This window comes from Dermochelys coriacea, chromosome 1 (genome assembly GCF_009764565.3).
Source record: "Dermochelys coriacea isolate rDerCor1 chromosome 1, rDerCor1.pri.v4, whole genome shotgun sequence".
Classification (NCBI taxonomy): Eukaryota; Metazoa; Chordata; order Testudines; family Dermochelyidae; genus Dermochelys; species Dermochelys coriacea.
This window is the reverse complement of record NC_050068.2, coordinates 237,652,892-237,679,763: the sequence shown is the minus strand read 5'-3', so window position 1 is coordinate 237,679,763 and position 26,872 is coordinate 237,652,892. Positions and strand designations below refer to the sequence as shown.

Here is a 26,872-nt window from a genome sequence, read left to right as displayed (position 1 = left end):
AGGATGGATCTAGACTGTTCTCAGTAGTAGCAGATGACAGAACAAGGAGTAATGGTCTCAAGTTGCAGTGGGGGAGGTTTAGGTGGGATATTAGGAAAATCTTTTTCACTAGGATGGTGGTGAAACACTGGAATGTGTTACCTAGGGAGGTGGTGGAATCTCCTTCCTTAGAAGTTTTTTAACGTCAGGCTTGACAAAGCCCTAGCTGAGATGATTTAGTGAGGGATTGGTCCTGCTTTGAGCAGGGAGTTGGACTAATGACCTCCTGAGGTCCCTTCCAATCCTGATATTCTATGATTTTAAGTCCCCCATCACCACCAATTCTGTACTTTGGATGATTTTGTTAGTTGTTTATAAAAAGCTTCATGCACCTCCTCTTCCTCGTTAAGTGGTCTGTAGTAAACCCCTGTCATGACATCACCTTTATTTTTTTTAACTCCTTATCCAGCGACTCTCAACAAGTCCGTCTCCTATTTCCATCTCAATCTCAGACAAAGTGTATACACTTTTGATATATAAGGCAACACCTTATGCAGAGACTCATTGGTCTTTCCCCACAAACAGCTTCATCCATTGCAAGGAAGGTCCTTAACTGTATTTTGGACTTCTCTCAAACTCAGAGCTGAAGGCAGGAGGCCCTCCTCATGGCTACCACCATAGAGACAAAACAAGTGATTGGATCAGTGGTATCCAGAAAGGCCTGCAATGATATTCTGGCCAGCAGCTGACCATTGGCAATGATTGCCTGAAATTATTCCCTTTGCTCTGTTCTCAATAAAGGAATTGAACTTTGAAGAGTTAGTAGGGCTGTATTTTGCCATGAGGGTTTTGTAGTTGGCAATCCCAAATTGTAGAATAGCCAATGAATATGACTTATGACCACATAAGTGAAGCTGCTTTTTTAAATCTTTGATGCCATGTGACAGTTTAGTTTGAAGCTGTCTTCCACATTCATTTACTACATAGACCAAAAGGGAGTTGGGGGAGGGATGTGAAAATAAAAATTCCAAGTCCTGGAGAAAAGCATTTGTGTGCGCACTCTTAGAAACAGGTGATATTGTCACTGGAGTTTGCCAAATTATTGTTGCAGGGTCTAGCAGAGCCTCATTAATAGGCAGCAGTATGCAGGCAGATGATGATCTATGCAGGATGTTAATGCTGTGACCCAACCTCCTCAAGTGGAATTTTCAGAATCTGCTATCCTTTATTTCTTATGTTCTGTAAAAAAATTTCTATGAAGAACAGTAGTTAGTCTCCTAGCAACCTTAACCAAGTATGTTCTGTTTTTGTAAAGTATTAAGAATAAAAAAATGCTAGGAGCTCTACAATTAATTGTGTCAAGATGCATGCATGATTCTTCAGTGCGTGTATGAAAGTCATAATCCTCCTCTTGTTAAAGTACCTAGCATTTGAATCTACTATTTGAGGCTGCATGGGCTTCATTTGTACAATAGCAAAAGTTGTTGGTGTTTTTTAAATCTTAGACCATTGTAAAAAGTGTAAACGTTTCTCTCTTGTAACGTTCAAGTTGGTTTAATGTCATAACAGTAAATAGTTTTCAAATCTGGTTAGTAAGCTGTACACAGGTTGACAGGACTACAAAAAAGCTGCCTACTAAAGAGTTTGGAAGAGTGTTGTTTGCGTTATTTAATAGATTAGTATACATTAGTGCTTTAAAATTCACTCTCTCTGATTCCAATATATACCCTTATATAAATCACCCTTGATGTGATAGGTAAGGTCTGCTTGGAGGTAAGCTAGTGAAAAGCCTGCCAACATTCTGAGAACTTCCATGATTTGCAATTTTAAAAGCTATAACTATGTGAAATAAGATGACCTTTTCAACAAGTGATGATCTTTAGTCAGTGTTTTTAGCACATACAAATAAACTTATTTATATTTCATTAAAATGATACAGCTTTCTACTTATTTGCATGGAATTATCAAAATTACTCAGCATTGACCTAACTCTGCTCGTTGACTTCAATGGGACCAGAGTTAGGCCACAATGCTGAGGGTTTGTTTTCTGGGTTTTTTTTTTTTGGAAATTGCACCTTTGGGTTTGACCACACAGCAGCTGGGAGCAAACCTCACAGCCTGAGTAGACAGACTCTTGCTCATGTGGCTCAAACAAATAGCAGCATGAAATTTGCAGCTCCAGTAGAGACTCAAGATAGCCCCCTTAACTTGACCACAGGGGGTTGGATGGGCTTGAGAACCCTAGCTGCAGCCCAAGCCACAACATCCACCCTGCTATTTTCAGTGCACAAGTTCAAGCCCCACTAACCCATGTCTGTCTACTTGTGCTGGGAGGCTGGTAGACCTATCTTTAGGGTCTGTTGGAACCAGTATGGGAGAAAGTCAGTCATCTTCAGACCACTTACCTTTCCCTTTATAATTTTTGTACAATCAGAAACATTGACATGGGTACCTAAGTATGCAATAAGGAGCCTGATTTTCTGTTGCTTAAATATTTAGACTCCAGTGCCTAATATTCAGCACCTGTGGGTATAAAAAATAATAAAGCACTTCTATAGCACTACCTATACAAATCAAAGTGCTTTACAAAAGGTATTTAATTACCATGGTGAAGAATATATGTTTTAAAATGAGTATGGCAGTTAGGACCACAAGTCCATTGAAAGTCTGACTTTGAATCCCAGTCAGACATGTGCTCCTTACTGAGGGACTTTTCAAATCCTACTCCTAAATAAAATAGATAGGCAATTATTATACCCATATTGCTGATAAAACTGAGGCATGGCAGGTGAAGTCACCCCTGTGCAGAGGGCCAAATTAAGGGTAAAGATCCATGGGAGTCAGGTGCCTAAATACTTTTGAAAATCAGGGCCTGAGTTCTTAAATTTGATTTCAGTGCTACATTGGCTGCACTGGCCATCTGCATAGGAATGGAAGATGGTGTAAGGGATTAGCTTCCACCTCTGAAGCTTGAAATCATGGATTCAAATACCCACATGGCCAGGGAAGATAAAATTGATGTAAATTTTAGGAGTAAATTTCTCCCAATAAGACCTTGTCTTAGGTCACACAGCAAGTCATCAGCAGAGCCAAAGTGAGCCCAAGGTTCATGATTCCCATTCCAGTTTCCTATCCACTGGACCATGCTTCCTCCCATCATGCTCCAGCAGTAATACTGAAATGGGAGACAGATGACCTCATTTATCTGATTCCCTACTCATGGCACCTTTTCAGGGGAAGGAAGCCCTGAAAGTCAGGCATTAAGTATCCTTCACTTATTTACTTAAAAGTGCAATATCACAAAGTTTCAATTAGTGTCAATTCCAATCCTGGTTTCAATTAGTGCAATTGCTGTTACAGATAAATCTTGGAATTGTGAAGTTGGACTATTGTTCAGCAAGGCACAGAGAGGTTGAGTTCATTGGAAAAAAAAATTACAGTAACACCTAGAAACTACAACCAAGATTAAGGCCCCGTTCTTTGTAGGCACTCTACACACACCGAGTAGTAAAAGACAGTCCTTCTAAGCTTACAATCTAAATAGACAAGACCCAGGTTGAGAGGGGAAACAGAGGCTCAGATGAAGAGACTTGCCAAGGTCCATGGTAGTGCTGTAAATAGAACCCAGGTCTTCTGAATCCCAGTGCAGTACTCCATCTACTGGCCCATACTGCCAGTCATCTTTGGTTTGTACTGACATATCCCTTCAGATGGAGACCTTTTAACACATGCACTCATTGGCTGAGTCCAAGCATTGCATATGGCCTACTGCTGCAACGTTCCAGTGTATCATCGTTCAATGGTTTCCATGAGCCTGGACATCCACTACACAGACTTCCTCCTCTTCCCAAACATGTTGTTGATTAGTTTGGCCATTGACTTTGACCCACTGGGTCGTCTCTTTTCCTTCACTTTGAAGTTTGTGGTGATAGTTCTCAGGACTTTCGTGAACATGGTCACCACTTCCTGACAATGTTCGGCTGCAGACAGTTCACAGAACTGGCATTTGTTATCCATCGCCAGCTTTTGTCCTTCATCCCAGCCTACTTCTCTCATATGGCATAGATCCTGCTTGTTACCAACTAAGAATACAGCTGAATCTACCACTCTGAAATAAAAAAGTTTTTGATTAGACAAAAAGCCTTACAAAAATGCTATAGGATACCTGCTCTTGTATGCTGCATATCCAAAGGAAACTGACAGGTTTTTTTTATTATAATATTAATGTAGACCATTAAATGCTATCTAGGATCTCAGATTGCTATAAAGCCTCCTAACCCATCTGTGAGGCAAATGACAACCTCATTTTAGTTGTTTTTTTAAGACTAAAAAAAAGTTGACTACATTTTCCCCCTTAAATATTAAAAAGAGTATGAAAAATATACGCACCAAGGGATTAAGGTTGAGACAGTATATGGTGAAAGGGGTTGAAAATATAATTTAAATGATTTCCCAATTGAAGAGGATTTTATTCTCAAGTCATGTTTTATTTAGGCAAAAGCCTCAGCAGGTTATGCATTCCTAGGTCAACTGTTATGAATACCAATACTTAGCACTCAGTTTTTAAACATTTAACTAGTTCACTAATTAATTTATGCCACTGACCTCTGAACTAATTTAAATTATGTGCCCAAGGACATAAAGGGAGTTGATGTCACTGCTGAGGACAGAGTTTCAGAGGAGTTCTTGGTGCCAAATCCTCCCTGATTGGGTCTATAGTAGTATTATCTTCCAACTTCCCACTGGTGCATCTCCCCTGTGGTGAGAGCAATGGGAGGAGCTGCAGCATAGGCTAACTACCAGCATTTTAACCTGCACATTGTCTAATCTTGATCAGAGCAGTTAGTCTTATATCGCCTAGCTTGACAGTATGATTTACGTCTGAAACAATGAAAAAGCCTATAGTATACTGGGTTTTGGGTGGAATGGGTTACATTTTGCTGCTGAATTGACCAGCTAGTATATTACTATCGTTATGTTGCTGGGTACTATTGCTGTGCAGTGTCATTTTCATGGCTGTGAGGGTACCTAGAGCTCACACACATCTCTTTTTGTGTGTTAGTCTGAAAGAAATGTAATATTTATAATACAACTTACCTTTTGCAAGCTGCCAGGTGGGAATCTCGTATCCTGTATAGCAATGCCTTTGCAAAGGCAAAGGAAGCTCTGTCACTGATGTCATACACAATGACAAATCCATCAGCCCAGTGGAGTTCATCAATGAGGGACAGCTTCCCCTGTCGTGGCTGAAGGCAATGAAATGCATACAACAATAGAAAGAATCCATTACTGTTATCATTGTACAATAATTTTCTTTCTAAGAATGTAAGGAAACATACACGTTTGTACAGTGCACAGCACAATGGGGCCCTGAACTGGAACTGGTACTCCAAAGAGCTACAGATAAGCCACCACCATCACTGGAGATAATGGTTACAATGAATGTATAACCATTGTTTCAGAACTTAAACCCCCCTTGATAGGTCTTAATTATCAGTAAAGTTAAATTAAATCTTACAGCCAGACTCTGGTCCCTTGATTGTAATGGAGTGCCTCTGAATTTACCCCAGGGTAACTGAGCACAAAACGGTGGCCATCAGTATTTGTTTAACCCTTTTATATAAAGACACGATGGAATGGATTGCACCCTCAGCAAGTTCACGGATGACACTAAGGTGGGGGGGAGAGGTAGATACGCTGGAGGGTAGGGATAAGGTCCAGAGTGACCTAGACAAATTGGAGGATTGGACCAAAAGAAATCTGATGAGATTCAACAGGGACAAGTGCAGAGTCCTGCACTTAGGATGGAAGAATCACATGTACTGCTACAGGCTGGGGACCGATTAGCTAAGTGGCAGTTCTGCAGAAAAGGACCTGAGGATTACAGTGGACGAGAAGCTGGATATGAGTCATCAGTGTGCCCTTGTTGCCAAGAAGGCTAACAGCATATTGGGATGCATTAGTAGGAGCATTGCTAGCAGATCGAGGGAACTGATTATTCCCCTCTATTTGGCACTGGTGAGGCCACATCTGGAGTATAGTGTCCAGTTTTGAACCCCCCCAGTACAGAAAGGATGTGACAAATTGGAGGGAGTCCAGCAGAGGGCAATGAAAATGATTACGGGGCTGGAGTACATGATCTGAGAGGAGAAGCTGAGGGAACAAGACTTATTTGGCTGCAGAAGAGAAGAGTGAGGGGGGATTTGATAGCAGCCCTCAACTACTTGAAGGGGGGGTTCCAAAGAGGATGGAGCTAGGCTGTTCTCAATAGTGGCAGAACAAGAAGTAATGGTCTCAAGTTGCAGTGGGGCAGGTCTAGGTTGCATATTAGGAAACACTATTTCATAAGAGGGTGGTGAAGCACTAGAAATGGGTTACCTAGGGAGGTGGTGGAATCTCCATCCTTAGAAGTTTTTAAGGCCTGGCTTGACAAAGCCCTGAGTGGGATGATTTAGGTGGGGTTGGTCCTGCTTTGAGCAGTGGATTGGACTAGATGACCTCCTGAGGTCTCTTCCAACCCTAATCTATGATTCTATAGTATGGTGTTGCCACTCTTGATCCTAGTAAAATGAATATGGGGAGTTTGCTGACTTTATTTGTTGTTTGTTGTTCCCACACAATTCCCTCTACAAAAGCAACTCTGGTGTTTTTAACCTGTTCCTTCACTAGGAAGTTATTTTAGTGAATCATTTACCCTCCTAGCCATTCCACCTCCGGCCCCAGTCTCTGAAAAGACTTGGAGAGTATGTAAATCCTTCAGCAGGACATGAAATCACCACACAGACTTTGGTGGGGGCAGTTTGTTAATATGAGTGACGGGAAGTTAGAACAGGACAGTGAAAGTGAAAGCAGAGGGAGAAGGGATGAAAGATAGGGTTTCATATTTACTTTGAAAGCCTAGATGGAGAAAGGATGTGGCCAATTAAAAACAAAGGCATCAAAGATGGCTGACAAATCAATAGGTGAAAAACTGCAAAAGCAGAAGATGGTGGCAGATGAGCTGGATGGGAGCAGAGAGTTAAGAGATCTATGAAATAGTTGGGAGCAAGTCCACAGACAGTTTAATAAAATAAATAAAGGTTTTTTGGCTATATTCTGAAATCAGTAATGAGGCACTGAGGAAAGTTAAGACAAAGCCATTAGTCTTCTTGGTCCAGACCTGAAGGCACCTTGAAAACCGCTGAAAGAACTGTACAGAAGGATAACATCAGTGTAGGTGATAATTAATGTCAAAGGGAGAAAAGAAGACCGCATAATTTTCCATTATTTTTATATGTTTTAAAGATGTTCAAACCCATGAAGAAGAGACTGTAGATTATAGATAGAAAACCTTTCTAACTAGCCCTCTTTTTCCCAAATGCCTCAGCACACTTCTGTAACAATCTACGCTACTCCACCATAACACCAAATGCTGTTTGTGACAGCTTGCAATTCAATGGAAATAGTACAGATTTTTGTTTATATTCAGGGTATTCGGTAGCTGGTTATATTATATTTTATAAATGGGTGCTGTGCTATACAAACCTAGTACGGCAAGTTCCCTGCCCAGAAAGTCTCCAATCGAAATGCCAAATTTGTCACTGTCTTGATTTCAATCTGTTGCAATGTGTGCTGATCTGTGTACTTTGCAACTAAAACAAATCATTTAAGGGAGACTGGGCAGCTTAGATATGGGATAGAGCCTTTCATACCCAGAGCTGTCTACGCTGGGAAAATTCACCTAAAAATGACTGACTAGTTCAGCAGAATCATTGTTGAAACTGGTGAGAGCCACAATGTAGGCAAGGCTTTAGTGCCCTCCACCATCATTTTAGATAGACCAGTTGAAATTCAAGTCTAATTGAAATGGGGATGAAGGGGTTCTGACTGCAGGAGATTTGCCCTTACTATTGCTTGCCCCTAGTTCAGCTGCACTGTGGGAATTTTTTGGTAAGTTTGCTGCCCCCAACAAGGTCTACGTTAGGGTTCACGTGCAGCTCAGATTTGCAATGACCAAAAATGGTTCTTCTCCGAGATGCCAGTGGGACTGAGTTGGTCTTAGTTCTGTTCAGGGGGGGTAGGTGCCTCTATCACAGAAAATACCACCAAGCTTGATGCACAAGGTAGTCTGAGGGTGGAGGAGAGAACTCCAAAGGGTCCCCTCAAGGAGTTTCCCTAGATCATTCTGAACCCAGATCCAGGGAGTTGCAGAGGGCCAGAGCTATCTGCTCAGAGGTCCTGTGCCTACTCCCTAATGGTGGGCTACCCTGCTCCAACTCCTGGCCAACATGGTTCTAGCTGAGTCAAGCTGTCAAGGTCCACCCTGGATGCCACTGCCCCAGTTCCCACTAATGGGGGAGGGAATCCCATAACGCACAGAAAGGCAGCAGCAGGAACGTCAACGTCAAGCATCAACATTCATTGAGATCCTCTCCAGGGTTTGAGGAGAGGGGAATGATGCAGGATCATCTGGCCTGCTCCTTCATTTCTATGCTATGGCCTTAGATCCTTTGGCTACGTGGATGATGGCTCTTTGCAGGACCTAGTACCGTAGTGTTGAGCAGAGAGGCAGATCCGTTTTGGGTAATACTGTGGGGAATGAGCTGGCTTATCTGGATATGTTTTGACACATCCGTCACCATAGCATCTTTATTAACCCTTTCAGCAGAGAAGGAAGGAATTGAATGACCATGAAGGCCGAATTCCCTTAGAAGTGTTTTATTCAGGTCAGAGTTAAGCCCAGTTCTTAACATGGGAAAGTCTGTATTGTCAATATCATTGGATCTATTCTGGGAATACAGGACTTCAGTTTCCAGGGCTGTCCATTTGGCCATTGTCACAGGTAAATGAAATTTAGTTAGATGTTTTTAAATTAGCCATTTAAAAGGATATTTGAGGAAACTATATAAATAGTGATTGCAACCTTTTTGCCCCTCCTATGAATTTAAAGATTCATGTAATTTTACTGTACAATGTTATATTTGGTTGCCACTAGTAGCTTTCAAAATGGAAAAGCATTGACCAGATATAGCTGTCCAATGCAGGGCTCATTCTATAAAGTTGGAAAATGCTCAGTACAGAGAGAGTCCTGACAGCTACATGTTATAGCTACGGGAATTTCGATCTTCTGTGTCAGTTGCTAAAAGTGCAAAGTGAGAGTTAGCTTTTCTCCTCTCTCCTCCCTGCCACCTCACTCTTAGAAGGACCTTTGGGAGCAGCCTTTATAAGTTGCACTTACCTGTGAACAAGGGTCATAAATTTCCATGTTAATGTTCCTCCCATCCAGACACAAATGTTTAGTGTAGACGCACTCTACAAGACACATAGCATTAAAATCAATATCAGAGTTAACAAGCGGGGGGGGGGGGGGGAGGCTTTAATTGCTATACTGCCAATGAAGAAACACAAGATTTGCTGTAGTGAATTAGCCCTTGGACCATCAAGTCTCATATCAATCCTCTGGCAGAACCTGATGTGTTACTGGAAAGTGAACCCACCCCCTCAGATATGCCCATAGTGAATTGTGCAACGCTTAATTGTGTCCCTCAGCTCATGGCTGGCCAGGTCCTATTCCACTGTGATGCCCAAACAGGTGCCAATGTGCGAGGGAACATTGTTAGAACATAGTGCTAGCCATTTGAGACAGCATATAAGCATGCTTAGGTAAATGCTCATGCTTTTAGGATAGTGAGTAATTTCCCAAAAGTCTCTTTACAAATATTATGAAAGTTTTAGGATATCTAGGACACGATAGCAACCTGTATGTTGAGAAGTGATGGGAGCAGGAGCTGGCTATGATTTCAGGGTCGAGGGAAGGTAAACTTGGAATCAGTTAAGTTCTGATGACCCACTTATTCTATTATGCATGATCTTGCACGATTATGCAAAGTTTTTTCCTCGAGGTAAAATAGAACCATAGGGGTAACTCATTTTATTAGTTTTTTTTCAAATAGGCTGGGTGGGTATGAGCTTTCCTCACATAAGCAGTGTTGGTTTGACCCTGTCAAGTTATAATTATGCTGGTATTATACAAGCCTGAACTTGGGTGCTGATCCTGAAAAAGCTGGTACCAGGAGTAACACTTGAGCACTAGCATTGTAGTTAAATGGAAAACCTCACAGTAGCAAACATTTCCCTCAGTAGCATTTGCAGGATTGAGTCCTTAAGCTGTATTCTTAGAATCTGAAACATGCACTCAGTGTCACAATGCCTCACTGATATAGGGGCCTCAGCCTGATTTTCAAAAATGATTCAGGCACTTAGGAGCCAAAATCCCTTTTAAAAATTGGACTCAGACATTGTAATGCTGAGCACAATTCCTAAATACCTTTAAAAATCTGGACCTAAATCTCATTTTCAAAAGCGATTTAGGCATTTTGGAGCCAAAATCCAATTGATGGGATTTAGATTAAGTGCCTAAAATTTAGGCTCCTAAATCAGTTAGGTCTTGCAATGCTGACCATAGCAAAACCCAAAAGCCTTTTAAAATCTGGGGCATAATCTACATATCGAAATATTTTGAAAATCTCCAACAGTTGCTATTAATAGTGGGACAAGGTGTCGCCACTATTCTAAGCACCATGTTGCTCTGAGCAAATCTAATCAGCACACTATTTCAAACAGCACTGGCAATTTACTGTCTAGGGCTGCCAATGTTGCCAACCCTGGGGGAGCTGAACTGGTGTTTACAATGGTGTAAACAGTTCAAAAAATTCCTGGTGCAGACAGGGTCCAGATAAAGTTCACCATTGCTGGGATTCCCCTTGACTCCCTATCAGCACCATGTTAGTCTTTAGGTAGAGCTGCAGTTCTGAATAACTGGCCTATCCTCAGCTACCTTCTTCAGAACCCTCAAGTGAATATTTGGGATGGGAAAATTAGAAGGATAAATCTGCAGCACACTCAAACATTGTGGCATCCATAATTAAGTAAGAACATAAAACTTTTGAAATCCAATCTCTGATTCTACTACGAAATGTTCTGGGCTGATTTGTGGATTGCTTTTTATTTTATTCACCTGCTAACTGTAGAAGCAGGTCAAAAATTATTTTCGAACAGTGTTTGTAAAGAGAAGCTTGGGCTGTACAAATACATGGGTTTGTTAAAAATTTTCCTTGAAAAAACAGCAGGGAGTTTTTGTATGTGAAACTCACAGTACTAGCTAGTTCCCCTGTCCTGCTGAGTCCAGCTGATTTAGGAGATTCTCAGAGGCAAAGATTAGATTTGGATTGTCAATCCTTTGTGGCACAGATTTTCTTTTTGTTCTGTATGTACAGCACCTAGCACAACAGAGCACTGGTCCATGACTGGGGTTCCTAAGCACTACTGCAATACAAATAATGAAAAGGGAATGGGAGTTGGGTGGGTAACTGCTCTTTGTGCCTCTGGAAGTCTCCCTCTTACTGCATTCTCTTTTCTCCAGGTGCTCCATAGCTTATCTATGGAAAATGCAAGTCTCTTAAGGCCAAATTTTGACTTTTCCTGAAAAAGACCTCTTGGAACAAGAAGTTTGTTTGCAGAGAAGGTAAAAACATTATTTTTTGTACTTCTTCACTATCTTCTTTAATTGTCTTCTCTCCACTTTATGGTGTACAGAGTTTACCAGCCTTTGTGTGTCTGATCTAGTCAAGTTTTTTTTAGCACTTTGCCCTTTTCATTTCTGATTAGTACTTCACCTGGCACAGCGTGTGCCGAGTTTTACATGTTCATTTTTATACGTCTGCTTTCTACATGAGTTATGTTTCTATTCTTCATATTTTCATCAGAAACTCAAAGTAACAAACTAAACAAATTCAATCACCATTTTAAAAGACTGTTCAGTTTCCATTTTAAAGATACTTTCTGAAACAATAATAAACCTACTTCTCTGAGATCAAACAGCTCATCATCCACTATTACCCTTGGAAAATCATTTCAGTGAATGTATATAACCCAAAAACCACTTTGATTAGATGTTAGGAAACACTTCTAAACAGAACTGAGAATTTAAAAAGTAAATTCAGGTACGTATTTGGTAGGAAATTAAAAATTGACATTTCCTCTTTCCCTGGCTTTAGTGCTCGGTAGAGGTATGATTTACAAAACGCAGAAAGGTTGCGAGTGGGAGCTTACCAGAATTAGAGGCATATTCTCCAATGAAACGCCTGGTTAAGAATCGCACTGTGAGGGCTGCAATACAAAACAAACTCCAGCTGAGCACATGCCTGCTTCAGTGACGGTTAACTTCATACAACTTTTGATCTTACTTGATGCGCAAAAATCCCCAACATTTAAAAATCAGTCGTGTTCTCTCCCCGGCTGCACCCCGATTGCCAAGGGGGAGCGTTGCAAACGGAGATTGGAGGACGAACAGTTGCGTGATCAATAATGCAAAAGTCCGGGGGGGGGGGGGGAGATCCGGGGCGCCTCGGAGTAGCACAATGGAAGAGCCAGTGTAAAGCTGGAATGGACAAATCTTTAAACGGTGCCGCTGCTTCCTACGTTGTCTTGGTGCAGAAAAACCGCTGGCCATTGATTCCCCGGCTCAGTGGATTACTAAAAAGTCAAGTGGCCCGAGTCGCAACCACCCTGACAAAACTTGGGGGGGGGGGCCGGGTAACGCTGAAATCCCTCTTGTTCAATTCTCAGCCCCCCACCCACAAAGTTAACTTGTAAGTTTACCAGACTTGCCGGCTCCTCTGCTGCCCAGCACAGCGAGCTTCAGCTCGTTCATCCTGAGCCGGCCCAGCGCCTGGCTGAGCTCTTCAAAAAGCGGATTGAGTGCGGAGCCAGCTGTGCGGCAAGCCCGCGCCGCGCCGCCACCCCCGGACAAGCTCTCGACACCTGCCCGCAGGGGCTCCGGGCGGGTTCCCACAGGCAGCGCTCGCCGAGCCGCTTCCCCTCCCCGCCACGTCTTTCTAACCGCCTGGGCCGGGGACGTCAAGGGGGGGCCGTCGTCGAGCTCTTTGTCCCTCTGCGGACCGCCCACGCGGTGGTGCCTGCAAGGAGCGGTCAGACTGGGAGTTGCCCAAGCGCCTCTTCCTGCACCCTGGCTGCGATCATCCCCAGGGATCCCCTCCCCGGAGGTTTCTAGTTACCGCTCAGAGCAAAGGGCAAGGGAGGGGCGCTGAGCGGTTGCTTTGGTTTTGAATCTGTTAGTCTCTAAGGTGCCACCAGTCCTCCTTTTCTTTTTGCTTTGCTTTTGTTTTCCCAAGTGAGGCAGTCACTTCCTTTAAGAAAAGGAGGACGTGGGGCACCTTAGAGACTAACACATTTATTAGAGCAGAAGCTTTCGTGGGCTACAGCCCACTTCAGCCGATGCATTCTGTAGCTCACGAAAGCTTCTGCTCTAATAAATGTGTTAGTCTCTAAGGTGCCCCACGTCCTCCTTTTCTTTTTGCGAATACGGACTAACACGGCTGCTGCTCTGAAACCTGTCGGGTCCTTTAGCGATTCTCACGCACGTGCATTTTGCAGGAGGATGGGAAAGTGACCCCCCTCAGATTTGCCGTTAGCAACATTGTGATGAAACCTGGAAACGGCACAAAGGTCCTCTGGCAAATCCCATCTTTCTGACTGTAAACATTTACTCCGAGCTGAAACGTAGCGTAATAAACTTGTTTGCAAATTGCTGACAACCGCCCCCATATTTTTCCTCACTTTTTGCCCACCATACAAACAGGAGCTTGAGTCTTTTTAAAGCCAGGTGTAAAGCTTAGTAGTTGTAGCTGTTCTAAAATTCATAAAAAAGTGTTTTAAGTCGTTTGCAGAAAATTTGTCTTTTGGACCAAGGGCTTTGAATGTTGGTCCCGAGGACATTAAAATAGACAATTGCACATGTATGAAAAAGGTGGCTCTAGCAATGTAAAGTAACTTTTACTAGAAACAGAACTTTAAAAAACGATTTTGATCTTCAAATCACTTTACAGTCACTATGGCCCTGATCCTGCAAACACTGAGGCCCAGGTGTGACTTTGTCCATGTAACAGTGATATTGATTTCAGTAAAGCTACGCAGTTGCAAAGAGTCCAAGATGGTAGTGCAAGGGGACTGTTGCCCCCTTACTAACATTCAGTGGGGGTGTTTTAGTTGCTAGCTCCCAGTACTAAAAAGGGGTCTATGGGGAATCAGGACCCTGAGACTGACAGCCCCCAGGAACAATGGGGAGAGGCTGAATGACAGGGCGGGCAGGCTAATCAGGGAGTTAGGAGGCCAGGGAGGTCGTGTCCTCTGTGTGAGCTGGATTTGCCTGGGTCAGACAGAGTGGGGCCGAGCTAAGGAGAAAGCCAGGGCCTGAGCTGAACCGACCCAGGGAGCAGAGCCGTGCCAGATCCAGAGAGAGCAGCCCCTGTCCTGGGAGCAGAGCTGCAGCCCCAAAGCCAGAGGCACAGCCCAGTGAGAGCGGTCTTGCCCTGGGAGGGAGAGCTGCAGCATCCAGAGCCAGAGGGGCCAGAAAAGCAGCCCAGTGCTGGGAGCAGAGTCACAGAAGCAGCCTGCAGAGCAGACCTGTCCTGGGAGCAGAGCTGCAGCCCCAAAGCCAGAGGCACAGCCCGAGAGACCAGACTTGCCCTGGGAGTGGAGCTGCAGCAACCAGAGCCAGAGGGACCAAAGAAGCAGCCCAGGGAGCTGGAGGCAGAGCAGCAGCAGCGCTGAGACCGAGTGGTGGAGCTGGGGTGACTGAGGGGGACCCTGGGCAACGGGCCCAGTACAGGGAGACACCTCAGCCAAGGGGCTCTGCACGCCAGGCTTGGATCGTAATCCCGACAGGGCAGGGGTGACACTGGGAAGAAGGATCCTACCACTTAGAGCCTGAGAGCATGTGGCCACCACCAGAGCAAGTGTCCGACCCACAGCATCCCTGCAGCACAGCCAGGGTCTGAGAGGAAGGCCTGGGACTTACAAGGAACAGAGTGAACTGCCCTGACATTCCAGAGACACTGTTTGTGATGTTCCCTGCCACAGAGCGGGGTGATGTGTTTCTTTTAACCTTTCCCATTTTTCCTTATTCTTTTTAAAATTAATTGTTGATTAAATAACTTGCATTTGCTTTAACTTGTATGTAATGGTCAGTGGGTCAGAGAAGTGCCCAGTGCAGAGAGAGTACCCCAGAGTGGGGACACCCTAGCCCCTGTCGTAGGTGACCACAGCAGGGTTGGGGGTCAAGGCCCTCAGGAATCCTGGGCCCAGCCTTGTTGGGGTTACGAGGACTCTGGCAGACAGGAGAGTGGAAGGGGAGTCCTCAAGGGCAGGGAGGCCACTGGGTAAAGGAAGTGGGAGCGAGGACTCAGATCCTTTCGCTAGCCCACTTTACCGGGGTAGTGCAGAAGCCAGGAGAGTTCCTTACAGTAGTGGGACTATTCCCCCCCCCCCCGCTTACAGTAGCCTAATTAAGGCTCACAGCACTGTGAAGCATAAAACCATGAGAGATGGGGAAAACTAATGAATAAAAAGGGTGTCATTTGGCCAAGTTCACACAGTCAAGTCAGTGGCTAAACTAAGAATAGAACTTTTAATACTGTGAGTTAAGTGCATTGTTCCATCTCCATATAGAGGCAGAAGTTGGTTCAATAAAAGTTTTAATAGCATATATGCTTGCAAAAGCTAATTTGTAATCTCATGTACTTGAATACTCATGAGAACAAATCTTAAATTCTCATTGTGTAAACATTCACACAGAAAACTCCATTGTAAAAGTTATTAATCCATCAGGGAACAGAAGTAATGCCTTAAGATTTATGTGATCACTGACATTCACAGGTAAATAACAGTCCGCATTTCAAGTAGCAATCCACATACAATTTGTTCAAACTATGTAGATTTACTTTCAATAATAGTACATTAAAGAGATACAAGCTGGGTGAGGTAATATCTTTTATTGGACCAACTTCTGTTGGTGAGAGACAAGCTTTCCAGCTTACCCAGGGCTCTTCTTTGGGTCTGGGAAGCTAGTTCAGCCCTGGTCTACTCTACCATTAGGTCTATGTAAGGCATCTTACATGGACCTCATTCTGTAAGTGTAAGTGTCTATACTAAGGTTATGTCTACACCAGCATTTTTGTCACTATAACTTATGTCGCTCAGGGGTGTGAAAAAAATCCCTCTGAGCGACATTAGTTACACTGAGAGAAGCGCTGATGTAGACAACACTATGTCAGTGAGAGACAGTCTCCCTCCAACATAGCTACCGTTGCTTGTTGGGGGTGGTTTAATTACGTCGATGAGAGAGCTCTCTCCCATTGGTATAGAGCAGCGTAACTGATGTTGCTTGGGCAGGTGGCTTTTTCACAAGCCTGAACGACAAGTTATACCACAGTCAGACTTTCTCTCCGCAGGTGCTTTTGTTGGAGAAACTTATGTTGCTCGGGGGTGTGAAAAAACCACACACCCCCAACTGACAAAAGTTTCACCAACAAAAGCGCTGGTGGGGACAGCGTTAGGTCCGGAGGAGACGCTCTCCTGCCCACATAGCTACTGCCACTCGTTGGGGGTGGTTTAATGATGCCAGTGGGAGAGAGCTCTCCTGCCAGCAGAGAATGGCTACATGGGAGACCTTACAGTGGTACAGCTGTGCTGTCCGTAGACATGGCCTTTTTTGTGTCACTGCTAAATACCAGGTGGAACAGAATGTTCAGCATAAGTAGTTAACACATTTCAAGGGATCATTCAAGATGTAGTGGCCCGTTAACACCCTTGCAGTCATAGGGGTGGAAAGGTAGGTAGGGCGGGGACAAGCAGCTGGGGGAAGGAGGGGTTATATCGCTACTGGGTGTGAAAAAGCCACCCCCCTAAGTAACGTAAATTACACCATTCTAAGCGCCAGTGTGGACAGTGCTATGTTGGCGGAAGAGTTTCTCCTGCCAACATAACTACCGCTGCTCGCAGGGCTGGAGTAATTAAGCCGATGGGACAGCTCTCCTATCAGCTTAGAGCAGTTATATTAGCACGTACAGGCAGCGGCATAGCCGCATCACTGCAGTTCCACTACTGTAAACTCTCTAATGTAGTCGTAGCCCGAGTTAGTTTCCCAGATGTGAAGAAGAGCTCTGTGTAAGCTCAAAAGCTAGTCTCTCTCACCAACAGATGTTGGTCTAATAAAAGACATTACCTCACCCCTTTCCCCCCGGGTCTCTCTAATATCCTGGGACCAACACAGCTACAACAACACTGCATAGTTCATTTAAAGACAAGCATGATCTGTTAGCAGAAATTTTGCTAAGTAAATGAGGCAGCATTCATAAAACATAATGTGAATTATTTGCTTGGCTCTAGTGTTAAGAATAAAGAACACCATTCACTATTGCCCTGTACAGTCATCTACTCAATGCAAAGTAAGTGTTAAATGAACCCATTCTGAATTGGATTTGTTTTCCCACTCACTCTCCACTGGTGTGTATGACAAGGAACAGGGCAACAGTGAACTGGGTCCAAACTGTTCCGTGTATTCAGTATCACATTTTCCCATAGGTAACTCAGAATCCCTGATACATTTCCAAATGCTATGGGATCATAGACAGAGGCACCGACTTTCCATGTGCTAGGGGTGCTCAACCCCTGACTCTGCCTGAGACCTTGCCCCCACTCCACCCTTACCTCAAAATCCCCACCCCACCTCTTCCCCACCCCATTTTGCTCCTCCCTTGAGCACGCCACGTCCTCACTCCAGAGCCTCCTGCAAACGGCAAAACAGCTGATCACGATAGGTGGGAGGCACAGGTAGGGATGGGGAAGTGCTGATTGGCTGGGCCCACCAGTAGCAAGCCCACCAGCTGATAGGATTCAGGATTATTTTGTCCAGAAATTGAAATTCCATCACATTTAGCGTGAAAAACCATGTTCTGTAGCAGAAATAACTGATTTGATCTAGGATGAAATGTCGCTAATACTCAAATTTTTGTTTAATATTTATTTTAATGTTGGATGTGAAAAATAAGCCCTTATAGTTTTGAACAGATTTACCAGCATTGTAAATGCTCTCTTTCCTTTTATCATGGAGGATTTTGCAATCTCCTGTCATCCGTCCTAACTGACAACCATTGAGGGACAAAGACATTATGACAGTATTAGTTCTATTACAACGGCAGTTGCTTCAGATCCACGCATTGCAATGCATATAAATGGCCAAACAGTTGTAGATTTCTCTTTGAAAATAAACCAGAGATGCCATGTAATGAAATAATACTTTATGGCCAAAGTTTTCAAATCTGGGAACCAAACTTTAGGTACGTAAGTCTGAAAATTTTATCCTACATTGTACATCATCTGTCTCTCAATTTTTTTTTTAAAGTGTGTTCAAACCCTTTCCAAAGACTGCGGTTGGGTGATTAATTTAAATTTTTCCTTTCAGTTTTGGAAACCTCACCAACAGCAGTGCAAGTGAAACTGGCAAGTAGAGTTTCAATATCTAACCTGAGTACAAATGGCCAAAAGTAATTTAGGCTCCAATTCTGCAATGTGAAGTGAGTTGCAATATAGATTGTAAGCTCCAAGGGTGAGGTAGTGTCTTTAAATTTCATGTTTAAAGAGTGACGAGTAGTTCCTGATTGAGGCCTTTAAGTACTGCTGCAATGGAGATATTAAAAAGGGTCCATCCGTGCAGCTCAGATTGCAGAATTGGGACTTTAAGATTGAATTTTCCAGCTCTGGTTGCAGATAGGTGAATCGTATAGAAGAGAATTTCATTGAAAAATAAATTTAAAACTTTTCTGTGAAGTAAATGCTCAAGTTAATAGTAAAAGTTCAGCAAATTATGAAAACCAAGACTAAATGGGTATACTGTGTATATACACACCAAAGCACAAGGGAAACAGCTTGTATCTGATTTATTTTTAGTGACAGTGGAATGTTAACTCTTTTTTTTTTTTTAGCTCCAGTGTTTATAGCACAGTATTAAAACAGATTTCTAACTATGGTAATTCATTGGGAATCTAACATGTTACCTTTACTTTAAGAAGCCGAGCATTGCGATCCTCGGTACAAAGGAAGCATTTCATAAACTGAAAGGGAAAAGTGGCTCGGAACACGTTTTTAAAGTACTTAACATTACTTTGAATGACAGTCATGAAGGACAACCTCTGAATGCTGCTGTACAGTGTAGTTTAAGGGACAAATTCTGGGTTTGTTACTCATATGCAGGAACAGCCAAGGCCAGGAACAGAGCTGCAAAATAGAAATATTCTGTTCCAGTTCTCATTCATGGTCAGACCTGTTGAAATCCCATTCCACAGTTCCTCCATGGCTCCAGCTCTAGGTGTTAGAGCTCTGATCCAGACATTTCAACATGCACGTCCCATTCATCTTTTTGCCCTGGGGTGCAATTGTTCAGCTGAAAGGAGATGATATTCTGTGTACTGATTACTTCTCCTTTAGAGGAAGAGTCTCCCTGCCTGTGGCTGACAGCTGCCATTTTGTGTTTCAGTTCAACAGAATGATAGAATGATTGACTACAGTCTCATTTTTCGTTCAGATTTCATCTGTTCCTTCATTATTTGTTTTGGTTTTTTTTTTTTTAAAAAAAAGCAGATTGGTCATTAATTATTTATTTTTAATGCCACATAATTTACGTCACATGCTTGTTCCCTTATTAATCATTTTTTACTTCCAGTGCTCTCCTTGGCTATCATCTTTCCACCTGATCAGCTTCTGAGGTCCTAAGTTGATGGAAATGTGCTAGCACCCTCCTTCCACTGCTTCACTTGATGAAAACACCCTGATAGTGGTACTCTCTGGCTTCTGGGAGCACTTGGATAAGGAAGTCTCGTCTACCTGATATTTGAAATACTGATTTCCCAAGGAGCTATCTCAGACTTTCATGACCTGCAAACTAAGCACATGGCTTTAATAAACTTGGTATGAATGCCTTGACCAGCACCGTCCTATCAGGAACCAACAATACCACCATTGCTGAAGTCTGGATTTTGTCAACACTGCTGCTGGGAGGTATAATTCCCAGCTCAGGTAGGATGTGTTAATTCTTCTTGAACTAGCATGCTCAAAATAGCAGTGTTGTCATGGCAGCAGCTCATGCCAGTCACTCCAAGTATTATCCCATTCCAGAACCTAGGTATATTCTCGGGCAGCTAGCCCACGCCACTGGAGCCATACTGCCATCTTTAGATGCTAGCTCAACCAAAGCTAGCATGTGTATGTCTATACATACACTATAACTACACTTCCCAGCCACAATGTAGATCACATACCCTGTGTCTGGGGCTTGGTTTCAGTCCTGACTGGCAGGTGGGTTACAAATCCTACTTTTGGAGGATGTTGGGAGGTTGCTAGTAGGTAGGGCAGGATGCTGGTCAAAGTATTTCGTGTGAGAGGGAGAGTTCAAACAGCTTTGTTGTTTGACTTGTCTGAAATAAATTACATAGACTGCAGAATACATGCGTTTCTCTGTGGAAAAACAGAGGACCTGACTGTCCATTCACTTGCACCTTACCTTGTATGGGCATTTACACATCAGAATAAATGCATTTTGCATCTTGTAGTGAGGCAACCATTCACCAGTGCGGCACCTCCCGCTGGTCATCCTGGGAATTAGCTCTCCAGCCTCCAGGGCACCCTCTGCAGGCCAGTGTCTCACCTATTGCTGGCCCCCATGTCCCTCCTGGACCCCAGTACCCCTTTATCTTGGGTGCTGCCCCCTGGCAGTACACCTTCTCTCTGGGTCTCCCCACCCAGGGGAACCTTCAACCCTTTATCCCCACTTCACTTCAGTCTATGGCTGCTGCAGGTCACCATCTAGCCCCCGCTCACTGGGGCAGACTGCAGAATACAAGCCATTCATCATTGGCAAAGGGGGGTTTGGACATGCTGCCTTTGCCTTCCCTGGGCTGCACCTCTGCAACCCCAATACCTTTCCCAGCCTTTAACAAGGCCTGTAGCCTTGGGGGTTTCCAGGCTGGCGCTCCCCCAGCCCTGATCCACTCTAGGTACCTTACTCAGCTCTCAAGCAACCAGACCCATTTCTCTCCACAACTAGAGAGAGACTGCCTGAGCACTTTGCTCACAGTCTTTTATAGGTCCAGCTGTGGCCTGATTGGGGTGTGGCCCCAGCTGAGGCTGCCTTCCCCATCAGCCTAGCCTTTAGCTCACCGCTCCAGCCTTCTCCCAGGGCTGGTTGTAACCCTTTCAGGCCCGGAGTGGGTGACCACCCTGCTACACATCTCCTTTGCACATTTGTACAGTATATGGATACACAAGGTGCAAGTCATTATCCTCCTCTTTACACCGTTACTTCTGTACCTTTTGGGTTAATCTGTTAGGGTGGTTATGGGCAGGCACAATATTGATGAAGTATTTCTGATGAACATGCTCAGAATATGTGGGGAGTATGTATATTTATATACTGTACTTTTATAAATGGCTACACAAGGTAAGCGCAAGTGTGTGTGCACACACATATATATACACACACGTCTATTTTATATGTATACACACACATACACATACATCTTATTTCAGTGAATATCATATTTTCCCTTGAGGTAAATATGGACTTCTGAAGTTCACCTTCAATCAGGATTCACCTTGAGAATCAATACCTCTTGTTAATTACCTCCCTGAAAGAAGTATCTGCTAAAATAATTGTAAAGAAAAAGCACAGAGGTTAATAGTGGGTGAATGTGAAAGTGTGTGTAGGAGCAATGGGATGGTGGAAGGTAGTAGGTTTTTGAATTTGATAAAATGAAATACATTTTTCACAAAAAAATGTTGATGAAAATCCGGTCTTGTGGGGATGCTGCAAAATCTAGCTGTTTGAGTAGGCAGTGAAGGAGACCTGAAGCAGAGGCCAGACTTTCGCAGTGGGAGCTTTCAGCTATATGGGTCTCATAGCTTTTGAACAGCTCTAGTTAGGACAATGGCTCTATCTCTCTAGTGATAGTGTTACTTGACTTGTTACAGAATTCATGCCGAAGGAGGTCTCAAAATGTTTGCTTCCTGGATATAACATGGAATTAAAAAGGGAAAAACTGCAAACCCTTTTGAAACTTAATCTTGTAGGAAATTTCGCAGAAATACAGAGAATGTTTAAACAGCTTCTGCTATTTCTGAATTTATACAATAGCTGCAGAGTCAGAGGAAAAGCCACATAAGTTTAAAATTTCATTTTCCTACATTTGGAGGGGAAAACAGCATTTCCGGTTCATAACATTCAACTTTGAGAAACAGATTGGAAGAAATCACATCTGGATGTGCTTTTTATCCCCAATAAATAATATATGAAGATATCAGTTCTTTCTTTGTGTCCCACAGCAACAACGTGAGGAGATATTCCGATATATAAGGGAGGTTGAAAGTAAGGGAAATATGTATGAGTTTGGAAAATTAGTTGATTCTCTGATAAAGAAGATGATGATTTGGTATTCATAACCTCAGTTTGGAGGAATTAACATTAACTAAAACGGTAGATAGCTGCAAAAAGTTTCATCACAAATTTTCAAAAGAAACAAACAATCTTTCCATTTTTGTTGAAATTTGGAATTGCAACAAAAAATAATTGAAATTTTAAATTTTGGACAAAAAAAATAAAACCCAGAAAAATATCAGACACAGTATTTTCCTGTCCCTACTGAAAATTTGTAAAATGTGAATCCATTCTTATAACTGTAACCCTTCTGCCAGGTTGAGTCAGGTTCAATGTCTAGGATTTCGATTAACAACACAAAACAGAATTGGCTGAAGCTCCCACCAGTAATCTGGGAAAACTAAACACCACCTCAGGCGCTTCTCAGAGGCAATATTTCCCTGTCACAAGCACTGAGTCTGTAACAAAATCAAACTTTTATTAAAGGGGGAGGGGGATGACACAATGTTACTTTGGGAAAACACCACAACCATAGTTCAAAAGCTTGTGACCACAGTGTTTTGATCGGTGTCCTTTGCCTCAGTTTCTCACCTTGCAGCTTGAAAGTCTGAGAAGCCAATGTCCCTTAACATATCACTCCTCTCTCCCTCTGCTGTACCCCACTCACAGTCGGCTGTCCTTGGTTAGCAAAGACCCAGAGTTCAGAGGTACGTTCACAGGGTTTCACCTCCAACCCCCGGGGGGGGGGCAGAGCAATGCCTCTGCTACTACTTCCTCTGCAACTGGCTCACAGCTGCTGTTGTCTCTCTGCTGCCACTCTCTGTGACGTCACATTCTGAGGTTTCACCACTTAACCCAGCTCTCCGTGGTTTCAGCAAGTAGTGGGGAACCTCACTGCCCGTGCAGTTTTTGGGTTGTCTTTCACTGCAGCACTGTCCCCATGCAAGGTTTAAGGCTCAGCAGTGATGTCAGTTCCAGGAATCACCAACCAGAAGCAAGGACTCTCCACTAAGTCTAATCCACTCTATCTTTAAACACTGGAGAGGGGTGGGTAAATGGTATCTGGGATTGTTTAGGCATGGTCCACCCCATCAGGCAGAAACACCTGCCCAGAGCCACTCTCATCTTCACTAGGATTTGATATCCCTAGCCCCTGCTTAGCAAGTGAGTTTCAGTTTAGGATGACTCCCCCTTAATCAGGGTATGCTAAGTACAGTGCCCTTTACTCATACAATAAGGATAACAACATTTCATTACCACTGCATTTGAATACTAGAGTTATTTGTAACCTAAAACCAGCCAAAATTGATCATTTTAACAAAGCAGCTGCATCTGCTGCTCCCGCTGGAAGAGTAGACATGTCTATGAAAACACGGTCTGCTCCTGAAGTCTTTTCCCTCCCTCATTAGTAGATGTCAGGGGAGAGCTCAGACAGACCCTGCTTACATAACAAATAAAACCATCATAAAACCTAATAAAAGGAGCAAGTGGGTGTCTCAAAAAATTGTTTCTAGGAAGAAGCTATTTCATAAAATTCTGGAAACAGTGTGCTGTAAATTAAGGGAAAAGCCAAACTCTGTGGAAGATGTAGTACTAAACAATCTAGAAGCAAACATTCTGCATGTCCAAAGCCTTCAGAAACTGTAAACAATCCATTTTTCTACAAGCAAAGGAAATACTGTGGTGTGCATACAATGTCCTAATGCTACAAATGCAGCATTAGATGTAATGTTTTTATTGGAATAATGTTCAATGTCAATACAAGAGAAAATAAAGAATGTAAAGTAACTTTGAAACTGAATGAAGAATATATCACAATTTAAGCTTAGAAGAGGAAACCAAGCCACTATACTGCCTGAAAAGGTATACCAGTAATTGAGGATAATTCTAACACAATAGCTTAACATCCTTGGCAAGTGCCAGAAAGAATCTTTTGAAAAGTATTGGCTGGCCTCTTTTTACTTAGAAGGCAAACAGTTTTTAGTGATTGACTTATATTCAAGCCACTTTTTGCTGAATTTACTGCTGAGTCAACATCTCCAGGATACTGTCTGCATATTTCTGGGCAGAACATTAGGTGTTGCTTTTGAACTCTAAAGCCCTATAAAGCTTGGACCCTGCTTGCCTGAGAAATCACCTGCTTCCCAGAGCTACTGCTGCTGTAATCAGCACAGGCACTTGGGCTTGATCCTTTCATTATAAAAGGGGAAGGCGGCTCTGTCAGAGCATTCTCTATAAGGAAACCTTTCCTTTTAGAATTCAGTCCCCTTAGTCAAGATCCATAATGGCCTGTGAGTAGCATAAACTGAAATGAAAGTATAGAATATACAGAACCCAGGTTTGCGTTCTAAGCAACAATCAGCCCAAAAAAGCCATCCTCTGGTGGGGGCCTTTTTAGAGCCAGCGCCACAAATCCTAGCACTGTATCAATGAGATACCAGCAACAGAAAGAGAGATCCTCCTCCACCTAGTTACAAACCTTGAAGCACATGTAATCTTGCTTAAGGAGATGTACTCTACCCCTGACATTCAACTTTCAGTTCCAGACTACGCAGTTGTGGCTCATCACCATCATTAGTAGTATGGGATGGTATCTTATGTTAGAGAAGAAGATGGTATCTTATGTTATGTCCACTGGCACTGTATTAGCAGCTAGTCCATATAACGTCATAGAATGGCAGACCTTAAGGGGGAAAGAGCTTATGATGATTAATGTCTACGAGGCACGACCAGTTAACTGGTCAACCCCCACTCTGCTGGTCTTTCCATCTACTGTGGCAACTTCAGTTCCTGCTATGTCAGTTGGGGTTACCCTGACAACAATGCAGACGGAGAAAGCTTAATGAAGTGGGCATCAGTTGCTATAACATGACCCAATGCAAATGCCAAGCTTTCAAAGTAACAGATGGGCAACAAGCTCTTCACCCAACGTCACTTTTTTATCTTCTGGGCAACTGCTGCCAGTGGTCATAGAGTGGAAGGTGCTTGACACTTTCCCAAAGTCTCAGCATCAGCTATCTTTAATCACTACAGGCCCCTGGGTATCATCAACAAACAGCTTACAGAAGGCTGGGTGGAAACTTCATAAAATTCAGTGGGAGGTCTTTCAAGCAGAACTAGAGATATCTGTCAGTGAACTGGCTTGGACTTGATATGTCCAATAATATAAATGACTCTTACCAACCTTTCTGCAAATTAGTTCAGGCAGCTGCTAAGAAATTGCTTCCCAGAGGCTGCCACTGACAGTATATCCCTGAATGGTTGTCAGATGCAATTAAGCTCTACCATGAATTCAAATCTTCTGGTAACAAACAGGAGGTCTCTAGTAAGAGCAGGGACCTCAGTCAACTGTTGGATCAGGTGCTATCAATGGAGAGGGACCGTCACAATGATGGACTTTACTCATTCTAGCTGGAAATCGTGGCAAACCGTCAAAAGATTTTCTGGAGACTCCAGGCTTGGCAAAAAAGAGTTTCCAGTCACAGCAGATGCTGTCATATTCCAGCTAGTGGCTAATGGCCATACACAGAACTTTCAGCCATATGGTCAAAATTGAGGTTACAGAGAGGTGGCAGGTTGGTAGTATAGATTCAAGTTTGATGGCTCCTTTTTCAAACACAGAGCTGGGCCAGGCCATAAAGCTTCTGAAAATAGGAAAGGCTGTAGTTCTGGATTATATCCATATGGAGTTACTACTTCACCTAGGCTCAAAAACGAAAAGGTGGCTGCTTTGATTCCTTAACTGATGTCTCCAGGACACCTACATCCCAAAAGTCTGGCACAGAATAAAGTTAATAGCCATTCCAAATCAAGGAATACCACTGGAAGAGCTCAAGATCTATCGACTCATCTCTCTCCTCTGAATCATATACATGCTTATGGGGAGACTGATTCTGATGCCCATCAATGAGGTTATCAACCCATAACTGCCCTTTGCTCATGCTGGCTTCGGAGGAGGATGGGGTACCCAAGATCAAGTCATTCACCTATGATAAGATATCAAAGATGCCTTTGAGAAGTGCAAGAAAGTTTGTGCCATTCTGGTGGATCTGTCAACTGCATGTATTGTTTGGCAAGTTGTTGCAGATTATTCCCTATTTGCCCAGGGTGTGGTTTATCATGGAAATGGTAACAAATCAGAGCTTTATTTTGCAAGCTGGAAACAAAGTCAGCTGGCACAGGTGTTGCTGTAACAGACTCCCACAAGTATCTGTTCTAATTCCTCTCCTTTTCAAAGTATATACTTATGATCTACCAACAACTAGGACTGACAAGTACATATATGCAGATGACATCTTTCTCGCTGATGTAGGTAACGATCTACGCAATACTGAAGGGTCCCTCAATCAGGACATGAATGCCCTGGCCACTTAGCTTCATCAGTGGAGACTTACATTAAGTGAGTCTAAGGACGGTGGCCACAACTTTGCATCTGAACAATCATTTGTCCAGTCACCCCCTTCGTCTGTGTTGAGGCTCATCCACACCCTTTCCAGCCAATTGTCACTTATTTAGGAGTAAAACTGGACTGTAGTCTCACATACTGGTCCCATCTAGACCACTTAATGAAAAAGATCACTTCCTGCATTGCCCTGATCCAGAAGCTAGCAGGAACCTCTGGGGGAGCAG

General features: G+C 43.3%; 1 protein-coding gene across 1 annotated transcript; it reads right to left on the bottom strand.

Moving 5' to 3' along the window:
• Positions 1–850: 850 nt before the first annotated feature.
• On the bottom strand, positions 851–13,085 carry RERGL (RERG like). The gene is made up of 5 exons (XM_038368928.2): positions 12,619–13,085; positions 12,070–12,126; positions 9,197–9,270; positions 5,077–5,225; positions 851–4,087 (listed from the first exon to the last, which is right to left on the bottom strand). Exons 1-5 carry the CDS (start codon positions 12,668–12,670, stop codon positions 3,805–3,807), a joined length of 615 nt encoding a protein of 204 aa, XP_038224856.1. The 5' UTR covers positions 12,671–13,085; the 3' UTR covers positions 851–3,804.
• Between the last annotated feature and the right edge of the window lie 13,787 nt (positions 13,086–26,872).